Raw genomic sequence first — 20,158 nt, 5'->3', positions numbered from 1 at the left:
AGTATGTTCATTTGAGCACACGTACCTTCCAAGAGCCAATAAATTTTTTTAAAAATCAGAGTTCTTTCAAAAACAAATATTTATACTTCTCAGAGTAAAGCCTCACAAAGATAAGGACTTTTTTCCTTTGACGAGAATGTTTAAGCACCTGCTGTTAAGGTCAAACTTGTATACAGAAAAATATTATTGGGATAGTTTCATGTCATGGAGGGAACAACTTGCTGAACATTTCAAAATGAGATGTGAAGCTCCTTATGCTTAAACCAAAGAGTGAGATTTAAACCACAAAGAACATCCAAACATTTTCCTACCCTTACTATTCAACAGCTGACATAAAAAAACCTTGGGAGATCTCATTCCTTTTTCAGGGCAGATGAATGCTTCCACTGGTGACTGCAACAGGATGCCTTACAACCTTGTCTGCAGCAAGAGATGAATCATGCAGCAAATGGATTGCCAGCTAGACAGATAAGGAGATGTTACTTCTGCTGGTCAGGTGAGGAGTAAGCACTGGTTATGAACACTAGACAGAGCTGTAGGGTTGTATCTGTTACAGAAAATGCTAACTGGACTTCAATCATCAGCACTGGACAACAAACACACCATCCCCCCGGGAACAATCTCTCCAACACTTTATGCATTACCAGATCATTAAATTCAAGAGTTCAACTGTTTTTTGTAGAGAGAATGAAAAAGATATACTGGCCATCATTTTCCATGGCATAAACTAAGATAGGAGCCAAAGCAATCTCCTTAAAATGGGTATTTGAACACCTAAGAGTTGCACAACAGGCTCTATCAAGAGCACTTCTTAGATTATAAAAAAAATAATCTTTAGATATCAGCTTGCTCTGTCCAATCACAATGCAAAATAATGACCTATAGTAGCAGAATGAGGAGAGTGGTGGTGTGCCTAATATTCAGGTTACACATTCCTAATCTGACTTGGTTTTAGTGTCATTTGGCAAAGCCATTTGCAAATCAAAATTAATTCTATTAAGAGATCTTGATTTAAAAACCAATTAGTTTAACTTTAAACAGATTAGTGCAAATATGTAGTTAATAAATTTATAAAAAATTATAAACAAGCAATTTATTTCCTCCTATTTTTAAAGATCTGAGTGACTACCACACTAGGGGGGAAATTCTGTGAGACAGAAAATAATTGTGGTCTTGCCCAGCGGAACTACACAAGCGGCAGGATGGCACACTCCACCCAAAGACATTCCTGTGCACTGAAATGATGACAGCTCTGTAACACAGAAGAGGAAGCTGCACTGGTGTTAATCATACTGCTATTCATGAAATGCACTCTTCCTGGCTCACTGCCAGACAGGTTTGATGCACTTAGCAGAGAAATTTGGCCCAAACAATAATTCCAAACCAAAATGACAGGACTGACTTTAAGCCTTGAGAGTTTTGTTTATTTCTTTGGCTAGAACTTCTTCAAGGGCAGCAATGTTATGCATGCTCTGTGTAATTATACATAAGATATATATGTAGGATACATGCAATAGTCAGGCATACAATTATTTTAAAATGAGATATTTTCATATGTTATGTTCCTGTCTGCTATCAAGAAGCTCTGCCAAATTTTACAGTCTACTTGAACAGAAGGAAACTATTACCTTATCAGCAGTAGATCATATTTCCCTAAAATACATGAAATTAAAATCCCACTAGAAAATCCCACAGGGAAGGGAATAGCTCCCTGATGCTCTACGGCTAGACATGAGAGAACTGGACATTTTACTACAGGATTAACAATATGTGGAAGCAATAGTTTTCCAAAATCTCCCCTTGCCAAACAAAGTAATAGCATTGCTTTGCTCTAGAATGACCCACATATAAGCTATCTTCTGTCAGACATGCTGCATTTAGGCAACACAGAGAACAAGTACTCTCAGGGGGTCCCACTAAAAAAAAATGCCAGAGATGACAGATTGCTGTTTGAGAAGGACACATACATAGCAAGAGGAGACAAAACTGCAACATTATGCTTTTCATCCTAAAGAGCGAACTCTCATCTGTTTACACATATGCCCATATTATTCCAGTTTGTAAATGTAGCAGAATCACCATCTCAGAAGAAAGGTTACTCCAAGGGAAACTAGTTGACCTGTCTAGAAACGAGGACCAGAGACCCAAGATCTGAAGGCAGGAGAGCAAGGGGGAGTTGTGTGCTATTAGAGGAGCTGGAGCTGCTGTAACAGCCCTCCTTTTTGGCAGCAATGGTTTCCACGATGTCACCTCAACCTGCATTCCCTAATGTTATGCATTCACACGTTCTCTTTTGCACAGCCGCTGGTGCTCACTCAACTCAACACAAAGTCTATTCAACATACTAAACCTACCCAAACACTCACTGGCTCCAAAAGACAACATGAAAGCAGATACATCATGTTCTGGCAGGTTAGGCGAGTTGTGTCATGTTACCAAAGGTCCAACAAGCCACTATAAAGAGGACCCCAGCTGGGGAAGAACCAGACATCCTTTTTGTGGCAGCAGCAAGCCTACTTAGGGATTCAGCCTTCCGTTAGAATCTTAAGTATGGATCTACTCATCAATATCATGCATCTTCTCCCTCATATACTAACTTACAAGAAAGTTTCCAGACTTGGAAACCAGGGGTACAGTATGAGAGAAACAGTGGCAAAACTGCAGTGGCTGAGCCTTGAAAAGAGAGGGTAGTTCTGGCCGATGCAGAAGTGTGCCTCACACTGACAGCTGTGCTCTGGGCTGCACCATGTCACAACTCAGCTAGATACTGTGTCAGGGTGGCACCTTCTCTGCCTGAAATAGTAAGCAATGAAAAGATAACTCTGTTACTCCTGACATCTCTGGTTATCTTGCCTAACAATTGCAGGACTACTATACCTCCAACCAAGCAGAACCCCACCCTCAGGAGAATAAACACAGGCTTCAAAGCCCCGCACCCAACAGCTGACTACATTCAGGATCCCTCATCACTGGTGCTTCTCCTGAACCCCAGTTGCTGAAGAAAGTGCCCAGGCTAAATCCAGGTTGGTTTTTGAACAGCCCCTCACGCCTTTGCTGGGTAGGATTACATCCTACTCCGCAGAGATGTTTTGAGAAGGAAGGGATACCTAGAAAGCAATCTAACACATACTGAGGGCAAGCCCCCAGAAAAGGGCTGCAGACAAGCCAAACTGGAGCCAGTCGCAGCAAAGGAGAATAAAGATTTCAATGGTATCTCACACAAAAATGTTTCAAGATGACACAAACAAAATCAACAACAACCCTTTGACACATAACATCAGAAGAAAAATGGTGTCTGGTATCAACCATCACAGGACAACGCAAGTTATCTTAGTGCTGGGTGGTGAAAGCAATTTTATCAACAACATTACGTAATCACTATGGATATGTTTATTCTAGAAGTATATCCCACATTTCTTGATAAACAAACTGGCTTTCAAATCTCCAGTACTTTTGCCTGCAATCAGACAAAAATACACTTAGGAAAAAAAAAAAAAAAAAAAGAGTGCAAATATTACTTCATTGCACTTCAACTGGCTAACAAATATTGCAGGCAACTGAGATGAAGTCTTAATGGCCAGCAAAGAAGCAAATGCACTAGTGCTAGTTTCAGGAAGAAAAAATAAGTGTTACTAGACTGGTTTAAGGAATGCACTTTATTGTTTACATACCAGAGGGTTTCTGAATGTATTTTTTGTCTTCTCATCCCCCCCCCCCTTTTAAAAATACTTATAATTCAAGCTCAAGCGACAAGAAAAGCAATTTGTACCCCAAAACTTGAGGAAGAATTCACAAACAAATATTACATCATTTCAATGCTGATATATTTGTTCAACAGGTACATAAAAATAAAGAATAGCACATTATAGAGAGAGCAGTTTCAGTAAGACCGTGCAGTCCAACAAAATGACATATACAGTGTCTTCAAAATGATCTAACACATTGCTGGGTACTCAAAGAAAATCACATTCTACCAAGTAATAAGATGGAATGTTCTAAAGAGAAATATGGAGGAAAATTAGGTTATTCAGAGTATGTTTGGAACTGAGCTGTCTACAGTTTGTTTCCTGCCATAGAACTTGCACACAAAAAATGTCTTCTCTCTTCCAGACACCTTCTTCACTTTCTCATAAAATAATTCTGTGCTTGGAGTAATGAGAGAAAATGAGAACGCTTTCTAGCTACACTGTGCAAGCATGAGCAGGTTTCCAAGAAATATTTATTCAAAGATTTTTATGAATATTGAAAATGTTATCCTTATGGCACATTAGTTTCCTCTAGATACTGGGTAGCATATGCTTGTATATCTCAGTCAAATGCAGTAGAAACTTGGAGCATTTTGCTCTACATTATTCAGTAAGTAGGTAATGTTCTACTGCTATGGCTATCAGAACTAAGGCATAAGAAAAACATGCAAGTATGATCTTTACTTAACAGTCAGCAGCTGAACTCATCTTTAATCAGAGCCTTCATTGCTGAAACCCTCCTTCTGTCGCCAGCATGTACGAGATTACTCTAATCTCTTCCTATAGCCAGGGAACAGAGAAGGTATCTACCTATAAATAAGATTCAAGGTAAGATATAATGCACTTGGGTTTCCATCATGTGAGTTTGCTGACAGTAAAGAGTCTTCACAATTGTTTCCCAAATGCTTGCATGTCACCACTTCCTTAGATGATGGTGATGCACATGACTGTTTGATCAGCACTGATCACGACACACCATTGACTGTCTCAAGATAATGGCAACTGCAGACTCATGGTGGGATTTTAAGATTATTTCCTTGTCTGAAAATACAGTCTGGCATACTTTCATAGATGCAGATTACACTAGAGTCCCAGGCTGGAGCAGAGAAGAATCAGTCTATCCACAAAAATCCTTGTGTTAGATAAACCAGTTGCACAGGTGTAAACTAGCATGAAAGTCTGTAAGATTTCAACAAGAAATAGATACTTGTAATGAAAATAACTGTGTTATAGGTGTCAAACAGTGTAGGTAAAGAGCTAGGCTGTGAAATTTTAAGGAACCCAAGTGAGGAAATCGGGACCTCCAATTAATTCTATTCTCAAGCTAAGCAGACAGAAATCCCTCTACCTCTACGCTTCCTGATATTTTAGCATCACTCTGACTCAACTTTTTTCTCTGTAGATGAAACAGGGGTAGAAAGCTGTCTCTGGAAAAGGTGCATTCATGCTTCCAAAGTGGACAATTAAAACTAAGTAGAGAGGAGCTGCAGAAACACAGAAGTTAGATGTCCAACTCTGTTTTGAAGAAAAGTGCTGTGGTGGAGGAAAGGAGAAAAATCATCATATTGAATACAAAGTAGAGAGTGGCAAAAAGAAAGTGATATGATGGTCTGAAATACTACTGGGCTAGGAGTAGCTATTCTTTCTCATCCTTACCTTCTAAATATTGTCTGCTATTCCTTTCTGTTACCTTTGCCACTAAACATTACTAAAAGCAGATTAGATTTATAGATTAACTAGATCAGTGCAATGAAGAAAACTATCACTATTACTTTATTGGTTATTCCTGAGCCTGAAAATAAGAACTAGAAGTAAAGGGCATAAAATATTTAGGAATAGGTAGGGTGCGGAAGGCAAGGCAGAACTTAGTCCCTGCCCAGAATTCCCTCAGACTATTCATGTCAAACCAGAAGTATAAGTCTCCTTTTCTTGCTCCCATTAACCCCATAGCTGTTCATCTATACACATCCCAACCAAAGATCTGGATCAGAAAACTGAGCAGCCTGAGGAAGGAAAAGGAAGTGGGGAAAAGCAACTCGCCCAGCTCAGGAACAGAGTGCTTCCTACATATCCTCACACTGACACAATGAGGGGGCAGGAACCAGAGCAATAACTGCTACCTCAGCTGCCACCACCACCCAAGCAGCACACCTGGAAATCACAGCCTCAGAATCAAAACTGCTTCCTGGCAAGCCTGCACAGGGCGCAGAACAGATGAAAGTTCAAGGGTGTAATTTCAAAATACCTTTAACCAGTGCTACCATGTAAAGCAGCTGCCCCCTGTCTCTTCCACCCGACTGTTCATTCATATCCTCAGGTCACCTTCCCTCTCTTGCTTGCATAAATACGGGTGTGGAAAGGAGAACAGTAACTTTTTTTTTTTCCATACCAGATTAGTTTCAACTTGAATCAGCCCCTTGATCTGATTCACTGTCTGGCCATGCAAACATTCATGCCAGTATAAGCAAAAACATTGCAGGGACAGAACAAAAGGCCAGAGGTAGCAATAGAGCAGGACCAATTCTTTCAGAGATTATATCAGCTTTAAAGTGTTTGCCAGTCAAGCTCTAAGAGCATAAATGTTTGCATCTCAGCCACTTAGCACCTGATGTTGAAAACCCTGCAGATGAATTGGCAAAATTTGGAAGTGATGACTTTGCCTGTAGATATATGAAATAAAATGGAGTAACAGGTTTGTGTTCTTTTTGGTATTTCCTTGAGATCCTAACCATGTTATTTAACAAAATTAGTAAATGTTAGCAAATTAGCTGAGGTAGATGAATACATAAGTATATATATGTAATAACAATTGTAAGAGTGAACAGCATAAGCTATGACATCTTTGGACTCTCTTAAACCACAGTAAGAAGGATCCTGCACAAAAGAAACACCTTGGTCCCTGACCACCAAATAATATTCCTTCAGTCATCCCTCTAACAAAGGGTGCTAACTGAAGCACAGGGTAAGTATTTAGGTTCTTACAGTATTAGCTACCCACATCATATGCATGTTCTGCCTTGCCAGATGGCTCTAATCTGGTCTCCCTTGAAGCTGAAAGCATCACATTAAAACTCCTAATTGTGGTAATATATTCATAAAGTAATGACCTCAGTCAATTTTTCTCAAAGTGGGTTACATCATCCAAAAGGATCATGAGAAAGCTCTAAGGCAATCAGTAAGAGCTAGGAAAAAAACCAAAATGCATTTGAAAAAAACTCATTAAAATATATAAAATTATAGAAAATGTGTGATGATGATAATAAAACCAATTATACTTAAACATATTGATACCAAAATAAAGTTCCTCAAGTCTGGGGGAGTTTTACAATTGCAGACTGCTCCAAGCCAACTCCTGTCCCTTTGTGGAGGAAAGGCCGAGTTTCCACTGGCAGTTAGGGAAAGTAGGCTTTTCTCAGGTTTGCAGAGGGAGGTAAAGGACTAAGATAATCACACAGATGGGGATTTTTTTTTTTTTAACGATATATTGATTTAAACAGCTTTTGAAGAATTGGCATCATAGAAATTTGTAGAATTTTTAGAACTTTGCAAGGTTCAGCCTAATAGTGCTTTCTTGAAATCACTGGGATTTTTGCCAATATCCACACTTCAAGAGGAGCAAACTAAGTCCTGCACTGACCACTAATAGAAATTCCATCCTTAACATTTTCAACCTTGAGTTTTTAACAGAAAAGGAAGGAACAGCCATGAGTAAGACCACCTGAGTTTACAGTCTACTTGTGAAGGTCTAGCCTGCTGCTCATAGATTGTTGGGTTGGCGTGAGAAATTTAACAAGACTGGCCAGTTTTACTACAGTAACTCCAAAGTCCTGTGGACAACCTGAAACTTCAGAGTGGTATCAAATGTAGAGGCACACAGTAGGAACAATATCAGAAAAAGAAATGAAAAATAGGACAGATAATAGAGAAGCTGTTCAGAATAATTAATTATGGGATACAAGAAGAGATAAGAATCAATGGGCCTTCCCTCAAACATTTTGCTGAAATAAATCCAGCCAGAAGGTAGTGAACATGAAACATCTTTAGTCACCTCTCCCTACCTAACACATGGGAGCAGATTTCTTCCCAGGATACTATCCCTCAAGCTGCCATTTATGGGTCCTGAAATTCTGCTTTATCCAAGCTGTTTTTCAGGAATCTATCCATGTGGTCCTCCTCCTAGCAGTGGGTACAGTTCTTCTCCTTCATTGAGCTTCTTTGTCCAGTAAAAGAGAGTTAACAAAATTATAACTGATACAGATGAAAGAGTAAAGGAGTCTTCCCTGTTCTAACACAGCCAATTTTAACAGTTCAAATCCAAAAATCATAGTCAACACCTCTGAATTATTACACTGCTAATAAAGCAGTAAGCAGGCACAAAAACTGCTTTCTAGAAATGCTTTCCCCCTCTAGTTATTAGTGACCTCCATACTAGAGATTTCAATAGCATCAAAACAATACATGTACCCCAGTCAGATGAATTTATAATCTCCACATTTGGCACGTCAAATAAATGACCTACTTAGAAGATTCTTAGGCAGTTTACCTCCCAGCAAATCAAGAGTACTCTCACCAAAATACTGTGCAAAATACAGTGTACAAAACTCAAATGTACCACTTTACAAAGTAAGAAGTTTCAGTGAAACTGCTACAAAGCAATACATGTATTAATATAACAGGAACCAAATGCACTACTGAACAATGGATGGAAACCACTTCATGTCCAAAGTGCACCTTTTTGTCATCCATCATATGCATTAACATAAAGAAACCTACGTAATCATACTTATTTGTCCCAGCCACAGAAAGACAACTGTAGAAATGGATATACACAACTATTCTCTATTAAGTGGAAGCATTAGTGTTTGCAGTATACTAACAATTTTCAAGAGAGTTCCAAGACAGTGCTGTCCAAGCCTCAACATCTTAGATGTGTGTGAAGCAGAACTTCAACCCATGAACAGCTTATAATATTCAGGAATTTACCTTCAACGTACAGAAATAGCACTTAAAAGTAAAGAAAAAAATTTAGTCTCTTTCTGAAAAAGGGAAAAAAGCAACTAAGGTACAAGACTGAGATTTTTAGAACTGATTACAACTTTTGAGCAGGCATGAAATAAAAGAACACAATTGTCAGAGCAGTGATCTGAAAGCACTTTCAAAGAATCCAGAAATGAAGACTGCCTCTCAAAGTTTTATAGCTTTAAGTTTTATAGTTTTGGCCAAAGCAGAAGTTAAAGACATTTAGATTGAGAAGCAAATCCTTTACTTTCTTCACCTTTTGAATTCAATCAAGTATATCCCTATTTTTGAAAATTTGGGAATGAATCAGAGGACACATTGTTACTCCAGTAAAGCAGTGCTATAAAAGCCCAAGTGAGGTTATTGAATGGGATTCAGTTCAAGATTAGGTGTCTATCTGTGTATTAGGTGTTCAATAAGCACAGTAGATATCTAATATGTCCCATTCTAGTTATGAGAATTTCAGTCCAACCCGAAGGAGCTTACATCAGCTCATCTTCAAAGCAGTTGAAGTTTACATTACATTCACTGTAATGAGTAGATAGCTACTGACTACAAAGGCAACTTAGACATCTCAGGGTTGATTTTCTCGTTCATACATTTGAGATGCCATGGGGTAACAAGCCTTGTCTCCAGCTCTTGTTCCAGAAGGCCATTGGTCTCTTACTCTCCATGAACTTGTGCAGTTGTCTCTGCTAACCTGAAGCATCTGAAAGGGCCACAGACACCTGACAATTTTTGAAGTACACAGCACTGCTAGCACAGATGCAGGCACCTATATTCAGTCATTGATCTCAAATGGAATCTCTTCTATTATGTTATTAAAGACAATTTCTGAGAAAATAGAAAACTTTATCAATCCATATGGAGTAATAAACGCATAAAAAGAAGCTAGAAATGCTTTCAGGAATATATCCATTTCAGTAAGTCTAATAAGCATTGTATTTCAAATTTTGCTATACTTTAACATGGTGTAGACATAATTCCTATGCAATTAAAAATACATGTAGAAACAGATGTAGTCATTTTGTACCAGCAGATTTTCTTGTAAGCCTTTTAAAGTCAATAATGTTATACCAAAGAGCAAATTTTCCCCAGTATTCCGATTCCCCATTCCATTACCAATTCCTATAAAAGATAACATTATTTATAGGCTGAAATGTATTCTACAACATTCTTAGAGCCACGGTACATTTGCCAGACTTCATATACATGAGGTTACAAATACCTGCCCCCACTCTATACTACCTTATCTACAATAGTTCTTTTCAGCAGTTAGATGGAAGCCAGTTTTTGTTACTTGTATCAGACCATCTCCTCCAGTGCACACTGCTGAATATTTAATAGCCAAACATCCTACACTTCACAGATACCAACAGATGTAAACCACCTTTATTTGCTACACATTACATGGACTTCTTCCACAGAAAAAGTTGAAGAGCTATATGAATAATTCTGAGCCAGCTATAATACATCCGCAACAATCCCCAACAAACCATGCACACAAATGGGATAATTTGTCTACTGAAAGTCAGAAATTGTTACTTTAACTGCACTTTTCTCACAAGAAATCTTTCCCTACTCCCAGTCATGCTTTTCTTCTCAGGGAAGTCTAATCAAAATGAGCCTTCTTATATAACCGATATGGCAAATTGAAAAACACTTACGGTTGATGTGATCAATATAGTATACACCAATCTGAGGATCATATGCAGCTTCCCATCCCCATGGCAGCTCATCCCCAACACAATCCGCAAATGACAAGGGCTTTGTTAACCTAAAACCAAAGAAACAAGTTAATGGTATAGCTTTTCTCTCTTCCATACATATATTTATTATTCATATTCATTCCTATTATGACAGAAGCAAAGAAACATAGCAGAAAGAAAGGAAAGTAAGTTGTTTTCTCCATCTTAAAGTTTAGGCTCTTGTTTTTTTCCTATTGCATCCTTCTGAATTAACTCCAAGAACATAAGTCATTGCAGACATTTTTCAGTACAGACATTCAAGAGAGAAATTCACAGCAACATCTTCCACATTTGACGGTTCAGAATTCTGAAATAACCAATAGCTTGTACAAGACAAAAAAAAAAAAATCTACACTCCTACTTGTCCCCAGAAGAACTGGACACTTCAAATCCCTAGTCTGTGATGAGAGTTCAAGATTTCAAGGTCATTTTCTCCAATGACCACAGACAGGATACTCACAGAAGACCACACAACCATCTAAGATGCAGTTAGCTGCACTTACCAATCCACATACTTGAATAAAATAAGCAGCAGTGTGGACAAGGAGTGCATGGAGTAGACGTTTTATAAGTAACATTTAATAGGCCTTCAGATGTTCATATGGTGCCTTTTTAGGAAGACAGACAAAGTTTTTAATTTTATTAATGGAGTGCCTATTTGTTACAAGAAATAGTTTGATAATAATACATGGGCTCTTTTTCAACCGAGGCTGAGCAAAGCTTTACATCATATTTTTGCCTTTTTTTTTTAAAAAAAAAAAGAGTAGAATTTCCTATTGATAGACCCACAGACAAATACCATGTCTGATATACTGACATATTTAATAGGAAGAACAAGAGAATTAAGTTTTTACTGTCACCATAGTGACAATAAGATTAGTACACAGCCAGAGTTTAAATAAAAAATCCTCCAAGTAAGATGACCAAGGGCAGTTTGTGGGACACATGAGCATCACCTCCTTTGCTCACTGCTGCTTAAGTTCTATCACCCAAGACTGTTTTTTCATCTCATCATTAAAATTCTGTGTAAAAAGCTAAGACTAATTCACATAAGCTTTTTTGTTTCTGTATTTTTTCTTCAATTAGTTTCTGACCAAAAGAAACTGGTTTATCAGCATTTTTGTGAGAAATGAAAGAGAATAGTACGTTTTACTTTCTACAAAATGAATGGGCTTTTTTGTATAGAAAATGCTACATAGAAAATACTTTACAAAACTATTGAATTTAATTTTTTTACAGCTGAGAAAATAGAAATTGAGCATGTTTGATTTAGAAATCATTGTCCCACAAATATATTATTACTACTGATGGATCTGACCTATCAATTCTTTAGGAAGGGCAACACTTTAGTCCTCCAAACTAGGGTTGCAGAAATTACAAAGAACCAAGTTCTTAAGATCCAAAATCTCTGCAGAGTATAGATTTATTTTTTTAATTGTAAGCATGAATCCACTTTCTCATGTTTCTCCAAAGCTTACAACACACAACATTACTTCAAAAATTACAGTTTTGTTTGCAAATAGTAACAGCTAGACAGAAAGAGATGGCTCTTAGGAAAACAGGAGAAGCCTTTTAAAAGTCAGGATAAAACACACAATCACAGTTCAGCCAGGCTGCCCACAGCACGCAGCAGAGTGAACACAGGGTACCTATGTCAGAGAGTTCCCAGGCCACTACTGCTCAGAGGAAGCATCAATCACATAAAAGCAACAGCCCTTTGGTGGGTTTGGTTAGTCATGTGAACCAAAGTCCTGCCTCAAATTAGATTACAAATGTGGATTTTCAGAAAAGATTTCTTAAAATGATTAAAAAAAATATCATAGTTCAACGTCATTCTTTGCCTTAATGTTATAATATTAACTCAAAACACAACTCTTGTAGCTCAAGTAGAAAAAAATATTTAAAATCCCATATAGCAGAGTTGGGATCATAACAAACTGATATAAACACGGCCAGATGATCTCTAATAAATTCACTTAGAACTCTGCATAAAGATTTAATACTTTCAGCAAAAATACACACCACAGTTACCAACAATCACAAGATGCGATTTTTAAACCACCTCTACAGGAAGGATATGAACACATCCTGGCTTTTCATCTGCACTCCACGCCAATTTTATTTTTAATCAAATACTAACTTCTTACTATTATAGTGCATTCTGCAGGTTAGACTGCAGACCACTCTGGCCATGTGGATGTTTTGTCCAGGTGTTATCACCTGTCAGAAATCGAACACCGTGAGAATGAATAGCAGCCGCTCTTCTCAACCCAGACACTCCATAAATTAAAACAACACTAAAAAACTGGAAAAATACTTGAGTGACCCGCTCTGGACCTTAAACAAAAGAAGAAGAGGGAGACAGAGGTCCTGGAACACAGGCAGTACTGGACAAATCATTTTATAAATTCTGCTCTGCTGGATCATTCTTGGACATCACAGCCTTAAGATCTGAACTACGTCAGGAGAACTGCTCCTGAGTAGATTTTTAAAACATGAAAATGTTTGGATAATAGGATCACAACTACTTGTGTTACATCTCCATGACTCTCTTTTCTGTTCCAGAGTCTTTTAATAGCACAAGATTTTTGAGCCCGAGATAGACTTTTAAAATTGAGCAGCAATCAGCCCAAGGTGGTATCAGACTGTGTAGGGCCCTCACAACTGTCTCAACATAAACAGTATCTACTTTCAAAATATGTATGGCAAATGGATGAGATTAACATGACATGAAGAGAAGTAACATGCAAGAGAAAATTTGCAAGACAAAAGTTGAAAGCAAAGAGAGCTAACGAGATGTAACTGGAAAGGAGATAATACCTAGGAGCAAGGACTGAAGGAATCTTGTCTGTGTGAAGATCATTACCTGTGACATAATAACATATGATAGACAGACTGCCATTACATACATTAACCCTGACCCAAGAAAAATGAGGTTTATTGCACCATGATAGAGGATTAAGTGCTGTGTCTCAGGGTACTGACATTCTGAGGTAGTTTATAATACTTTTTCAGTTTGTCATCATCAATTTATATATTCTTAAAAGAATGCCAATACTCTAAAAAGGATGACTTTAAAGTCCACATTTAGTATATTATAAAGTTTAATTAGATAACAAAAGGTGAGGGGTTTTAATGCATATCATTAAGCTCAAGTATTCTCACCTATGGGCACTTTTATTTTTTTAACCATCAATAACTCCTTCCAAGTGAAGGCTAATTTATTAGCCTTTAACTCATATATAACATTTTTATGTACTCAACCTTATATGGCTGCAACACTCCCATTTCAGCATATGGATTGAAGCGTACTACCTGGACACTCCCTGGACAAGGAAGCATTCTGTAATTCCATTATGTAAACAGTACATAATTACGTTATTGCCAATCACTTCACAGATGCCCTGGGAAACCGAGGAGACAAATATAACTTACAAACTGAGAAGCTGTATTACCACCTCAAATTCACTTTTTTCTTTAAAGCTTTTAAAGTGAACTAAAATCTTAAAAAGTAGATTCTACAATGATATATGAGAAATTAAAAGTTGCTATTGCATCTGCACCCATGCCTATAATACACATCTAAATAAAGAGGCTGATAATACTGTAAAATGGAACTGTAACTAGAGACTGATGGATTGTCAGTGTAGTATTGTTCCATTTGGACAACTTTCTTGCTTGACATACTCCCTAGACCACAAAAATACACAGAAGAAAGGTTTCCCAAGGTCAGGGTCCACCAAAAAAAAAAGCCCCAAAACACCAAAAAAACCTACATATACACTAGTAAATACTATATTTCTGCCAAGCTATAGAAAGCCCATGGTATTTCACACTTCTATGATCTAAGATTATTGATGTGCTTGTTTTTAAAAACGTGTATCATATTTATATATATACATACACGCGCACACACACAATTTTCAACACGTTGTTCTATGCAAGGGTAATGCTGCATTCTGCTGCATTCCTTCTCTTGACTCCTTTTTTCTCCAAATCCATTCAGGATTAAATCAATTGTAACACTGAACCAGAGGTTATCCCTATTATGATTTGGACTCTGCTTTATCAATAGGAAACTCTGGAGTTTGGTCTTTGCTTTCTTCTAAACTCAGCTGATACCAGTATCACTGACCTCCTTAGCATACTTCAAGACCTGATTTTATCCACACTCTGAAGGACTACATGAGTACAGCCTGACATGTTTTGCCCAGATATAACTATTTGCATCAATTTTGTAAGCCTGACTTATTGAGATTTATAATATATGTAGTGGTGTGAGGAAGAGAGAAAGTTTACAGAAGGTTACAGTAGGCAGATCTCAGAAAACACGGGCATGGCTGAGAGGAGTGAGAAGAGAAACACACCCCCAGTCCCATTCCTCCCCCCAAATCTGAGGTACATAAATACCTGAGCATTATGAACAGGTTCATCTCAATCTCTTTCAAAATCACTTCCAAGAATACCTCCTTTGCTGTGTGGTGCTTGTCCTGGAGCCAAGACTTGGGAGTTCTGAATTCAACTGTAAGTAGGGCCAATGCTCAACTTCTATGGCTACTTCAACACACATTTGAAAACTTTCTCCAAATCTCAACTATCCCTACCCAAGATGACCTGATGTTCTTTGCCATGTAGCAAGATCTTGTGTGACACTTATACGTTGCATTCATTAAATTTCACACCCATTCGTTCTCATATGTAATGGTGTACGTTTCACATTATTTATTTTCTCTTACAATGCAGTACTTGATAGTACTTTTTCTAGACAGAAACTATTCTGAAAAATATACCTCTTCTCCACACATTAGGAGCTGAGAAGACAAAACCTGAATTACTATTTAGATGTGCAGGAATGAGCATCTATCAAAACATAACAGAAGAAACCCAATGATGGATGAACTACGTGCACACTTACCTGGAATCTGGCTCATTTAACTACATACATCATTACAGAAGGGTGTACAGATGACTTACCAATAACACAATACAACAGTAACACAAAATTTCCTCTGAGCACTTCCCCACAAATATTTTCAGTTAACACAATGACACATAACAGGAACATATGACCAGCAACAGCTAATTTCTTATTTTGCAAAAGGATGAATGAAAGTATTTAACTCTTATTTTGATCCAGTAGCTCAAGATCAGCAAATGTAAAAATTTAAATCAACTGATCAGGGAAAGGAATGTATAAAGAGAAGAGGAATGTTCAAAATTCTTCACTAGAATTCCTGAATTTAGTGCTCAAGTCAGATCTTTAAATCAATTCTTCCCCAACTTTCTAATTAATGCTATAGGCATTGTGACTTCAAAGGATCTATAAACATGTCTTTGAATCCCACCCCAAATATCCTCCCAAACACGGATTTTACTCACTTCAGGCACCAAAGATGGATTTCTTATAGAAAACTCAGGTGTGTAATTCATCTCATTAACTTCAAAAGTTATTTATCTAACCCGAATTACTCCTTTAGGTTCCCTAGAGAAGCTGATTCACCATATCTATTTAGACTGAAGATGAATCACACTGAAGGTTTCCCTGTTTTTCTAATGACTACAGAAGTCTGAATGCAAGGCAACTAAATTTAAGCGGGATGAATACTATACCAGGCAGTAGACAGAGTTCATATAGAACTGCAAACGAGACCAAGCTGTAGCTCTACATTGCAGGTCAGAGTTAAAGAGAGGCACTGCTGCTCCATATGTCTGAGCTCAGTATCCATTAACAGCATGAAAATTACATTACATCAGGAAGAGAATTTTCTCTTCTACAAATTACAGTGGCTGAAACTGCCACAAAATGCATTTACTTTCTATTAATAATACTGATATCAATTTCTTAACTTTTGAAAGTGGTAACTGAACCTGTAGAAAGGGGCAGCATGTACATGCCCATAGAACACCTTTTTGCCATAGCCTTTGTTCATTCAATTCTGTAAACTAGCAAACGCCACGCACAATCTCTCTCCTCTTGAAAAAGCTCATTTGTGAGTCTGTTGACAGGACTTCAGCTTCTGAACACCATATTCTTAATACAGTAGTACCTCCCATTGAGATACGAGGCCAAGACATTATGTACAACCTTTGTATTGCTTAAGTACGTTCTCTTTTAATAAAGGTATTATTAAGATATACTGCCACTTTATTAGAGGTATTACTTTGAAAGAGTAACTAAGTGGACATCAGTACCACATCAGAACATATCAAACAAGGAGTAGCATGGTGCCAGTCCATTTTAGAACACTGGTGTGAAATGAAACATGGTAAGGTCATGCATCTCTTTATGCCTTATTCGTAAGTGTACAACCAAATGTTAACAAATGCCTATATTTAAAAGACAGCAAACATGCATGTTATCTTTTCTACACAATATAGAGTTACTAAAAGTAGTTCAAATGACATGTCACCCCATCCTGTAATTATGAAAAACTCCCAATAACATTAAATTATGCTGCTTTATGCCTATTGGCACTAGCTTGTGCACCATTAATCTGCTTGTTTCATATTACACATGCATGCACACAACAGTATAGGTTTACAGTCAAACGTTTCTAGCATTTACACAAAGCAGTCAGCAGTAGAATAGCACCCCAGCTTCATCTTTCTACACCACAATTGGATACTCAAAAAAACTGGATAACTGCAAAAAGTAAAGTCACAGTGGAGTTATACATTTTTAGGAGACAATGATTTTTTAACTCCATCAGCAAGTATTTCCTGGATACATTTAATGAATTTTCACTTGTCTTCCAGATTTCAGATTATTTTGCTCCTGATATTACAAAGATGTAAAACAGTCAAATTTTTATAAAAGGAATGGAAACTTGAGATAATTAGGCCATGATTCTAGTTTTCTAAAAAAAACCATACAGGGATATAGTATCATTTTTAATAGCTTACAATTCCTATTGCATGATTCTTTTAAGCCCCTGAACACTTACAACAGGCAGCAGGCCCTAAAGAAATACACTTCTTGGGTTTTAGAGGGTTTTCTTGATAAAAGAAAACACACACACATGCAGATGGGGGTTATACTAAGAAACAAACATAAGTTCATCACCTTACAGCAACACAGAATGGCTAGACATTATTTGGGTATATACCACCAGGAAAATGGGCTCTCACAACTATTTTTACAAGCTCAAAAACTTGGTTTCCAGTACTGAACTCATACTGACAGTGATTTACAACATTGCCCATATTACAGGTGAGCTGTGTGTTCGCATATGTAGGACTAAACCACATTCAATGATGTTTCAGAAAACGAAGACTTTGAAAAATACAATTTCCATTAAAAGATTCTTGTCTAGCTAGACAGCAGCCCAGGTGAACACAATAGTGTGTTCAAGAAGCACACAAAGATCGAGCAGAAAGTAAAATCTAATTGTTTTCTGTCCTCACAGGGTTTGGGTTTTTTTTTAATGGAGTAGTGAATAAGCTGTTTCTTCTCTGTAATTTAGGCAAAGTACTCAAGGCTGTTTTGAAATGCTTTGCTGAAAAGGGCAGTGTGCTGAACCGTGTCTTAGTTCTCAGAGCCCTCCAGAGAGACTGTTGTATTGATACTACCATGTGAAACGGCAGTATCAGCCCATTATTGGTTCTGACTGCTACTGCCAAAAGGCCTTCCCTGATGACCAACTCAGTTTCATACACAACCATGACACGTAACCACCATATTCAGTAAGTACTTCTTAAAAATAAAACAGATGATACCTCCCCAATGACTGGCTTTGAGACAAGCACCAACTACAGGAGAAAACTGTACTCCATTCCTCAAATATTTTCCAGGAACTATTCTTCTTGACTGAGTTAAACATTTAACTGCCAGGGCAAGGATGAAAACAAACCAACTAACTTTTCTTCAATCCCACTACAACAAAAAATCCTAAATTCCATATAGTTATACACAACTGCTACAATATCAAAAAACAGAAATCTGTCAAAAGTTCTTAGTTTCCAGTACCTATTGCAAATATAGCCATTTTAAGCCAATACAGTAACGTATTTACTAGTAAAGATGTATTGTACATTGAGAGCAACCAATTCCTCAGAACAAAAATCTACTTATAACTGCAAAGAATCTGAGTCCACTTATTTTAACAGCAGCACAAGTCTTCAAAAACATAATGTGATAATAAAAATAGCTGATCAAAAAACCTACTACAGAACAAATGCTATCTTTAGACAAATAAAGGACATATATTTAGGGTTTTTTTGCCTTAGAGGGGCCAGTAAAATCTGCAGAAGTAGTGAACCAAACTAAAAATCAAGAGACACACCAAGTAAACAAAGGGGGAAAAAATAATCAAACCAAAACAAATTAAAAAAAAATAATCTGACATAGTGGGACAGTATTCCCAAACAACACCTTCCTACTTCACTTCGCAGTTTTGCAAGTGTCCTGTAAAATCATCAGCAATTAAGTGCTTGCAATATATTAACAAGAATTACTATCCTTTTTATTTATTTTAGAAGATTTCTCTTCAATGCTCAAAAATTCTACACATCTCCAAACTCCCTAAAGCTTTACACAATACAGAGAAGGTAAGGATGGAAATATTCAGGTCCTCTAAAGATCTTGCCCATTCCCTCCACAGAATAAACACAAACCAGGGAACTCAAATGCATACGCACAAAAGGAAGCAAGCAAACAGAAAACACGCCAGATTTCAGAACAGGAGCCAGAAGATAGGGGGGAGGTGAATGCAGAGGGAATATCCTGCCTTCCAGCTTACCTTAGATGTTATGTGCATGTTAATGACTGACATAAAAATACGTTAGAATAGCAGTGAAGCAGAGCGTAACTGCCTCTTCCCAGTTACAGAGGGGTTAACATTAGCTCAATGTCAGCTCACTCTATTCCTTCACAGGTGCTTCTGAAAAAGCACATTAAGTAGCTGAGATCCAGAAGGGGAAAAATGCTTTGGGAAGGAAGGCACCCACACCCACTAGTTGCAGGACCAGGTCAAACTGCCTGCTGGCATGGGTTTTTTGTTTCCTCTTACTTTTGATTATGATAAACTGTTCTGGCTTTCCACTTAACAATTACTACATCAGTGAAGAAAAAAATCCCACGCTGAACACAGCTATACATTTTGCTACATCGTTTTATCATTGAAGGTACCAAAAGAAACCAAATACTTACATGAAAAGAAGAACCACTATTTTCCAGCTCAGCTACTAGCTATTTGTTTCTGTAGGACAAGAACCCCCAACCAAACCACCACTTTTAATTTGTTTATCCCTTTAACATCGCCAAGTTCAATGCAAAGATGACATTTTGAAAGGGGGGGTGGGGAGGTGTCACAGAGGGGTGGAAATGGGTAATGCCATGAATGTTTTCTCCTGTGTTTTTCTCCGACACAGCAGTTGGTCCTACACTGGCATGTAAGCACTATAATATTAGACACCTGGAATGTGAGGAATGTCTGATAACCATACCCTAGCACAGGGATAATTCCACAGCCATAAACTAACGATACGACCTTTGAGCTTCCCCTGGAAAGCTCAAATGCAGTGACATTATGAAAAGGCTATTATGTGCAGTGTTGCTATAGGTTATTTGTATATACAGGACTGTCACTGACAGAGGGAAACCATGTTGACATCAATTGAAAACACTGTTAAGAAACTTAGCTATTA

The 20,158-nt window shown here is 37.6% G+C and overlaps 1 protein-coding gene across 1 annotated transcript in view; it reads right to left on the bottom strand.

Moving 5' to 3' along the window:
* WWC2 (WW and C2 domain containing 2) overlaps window positions 1–20,158 on the bottom strand; it is a 100,874-nt gene that overhangs the window by 54,490 nt on the left and 26,226 nt on the right. The window contains exon 2 of the mRNA XM_074905801.1: window positions 10,433–10,542. Within this exon, the coding sequence (XP_074761902.1) occupies window positions 10,433–10,542 (110 nt within the window). The remainder of the gene's footprint in view (window positions 1–10,432; window positions 10,543–20,158) is intronic.

This window comes from Athene noctua, chromosome 4 (genome assembly GCF_965140245.1).
Source record: "Athene noctua chromosome 4, bAthNoc1.hap1.1, whole genome shotgun sequence".
Taxonomy (NCBI): Eukaryota; Metazoa; Chordata; class Aves; order Strigiformes; family Strigidae; genus Athene; species Athene noctua.
This window is presented reverse-complemented; position numbering and strand designations above follow the sequence as displayed.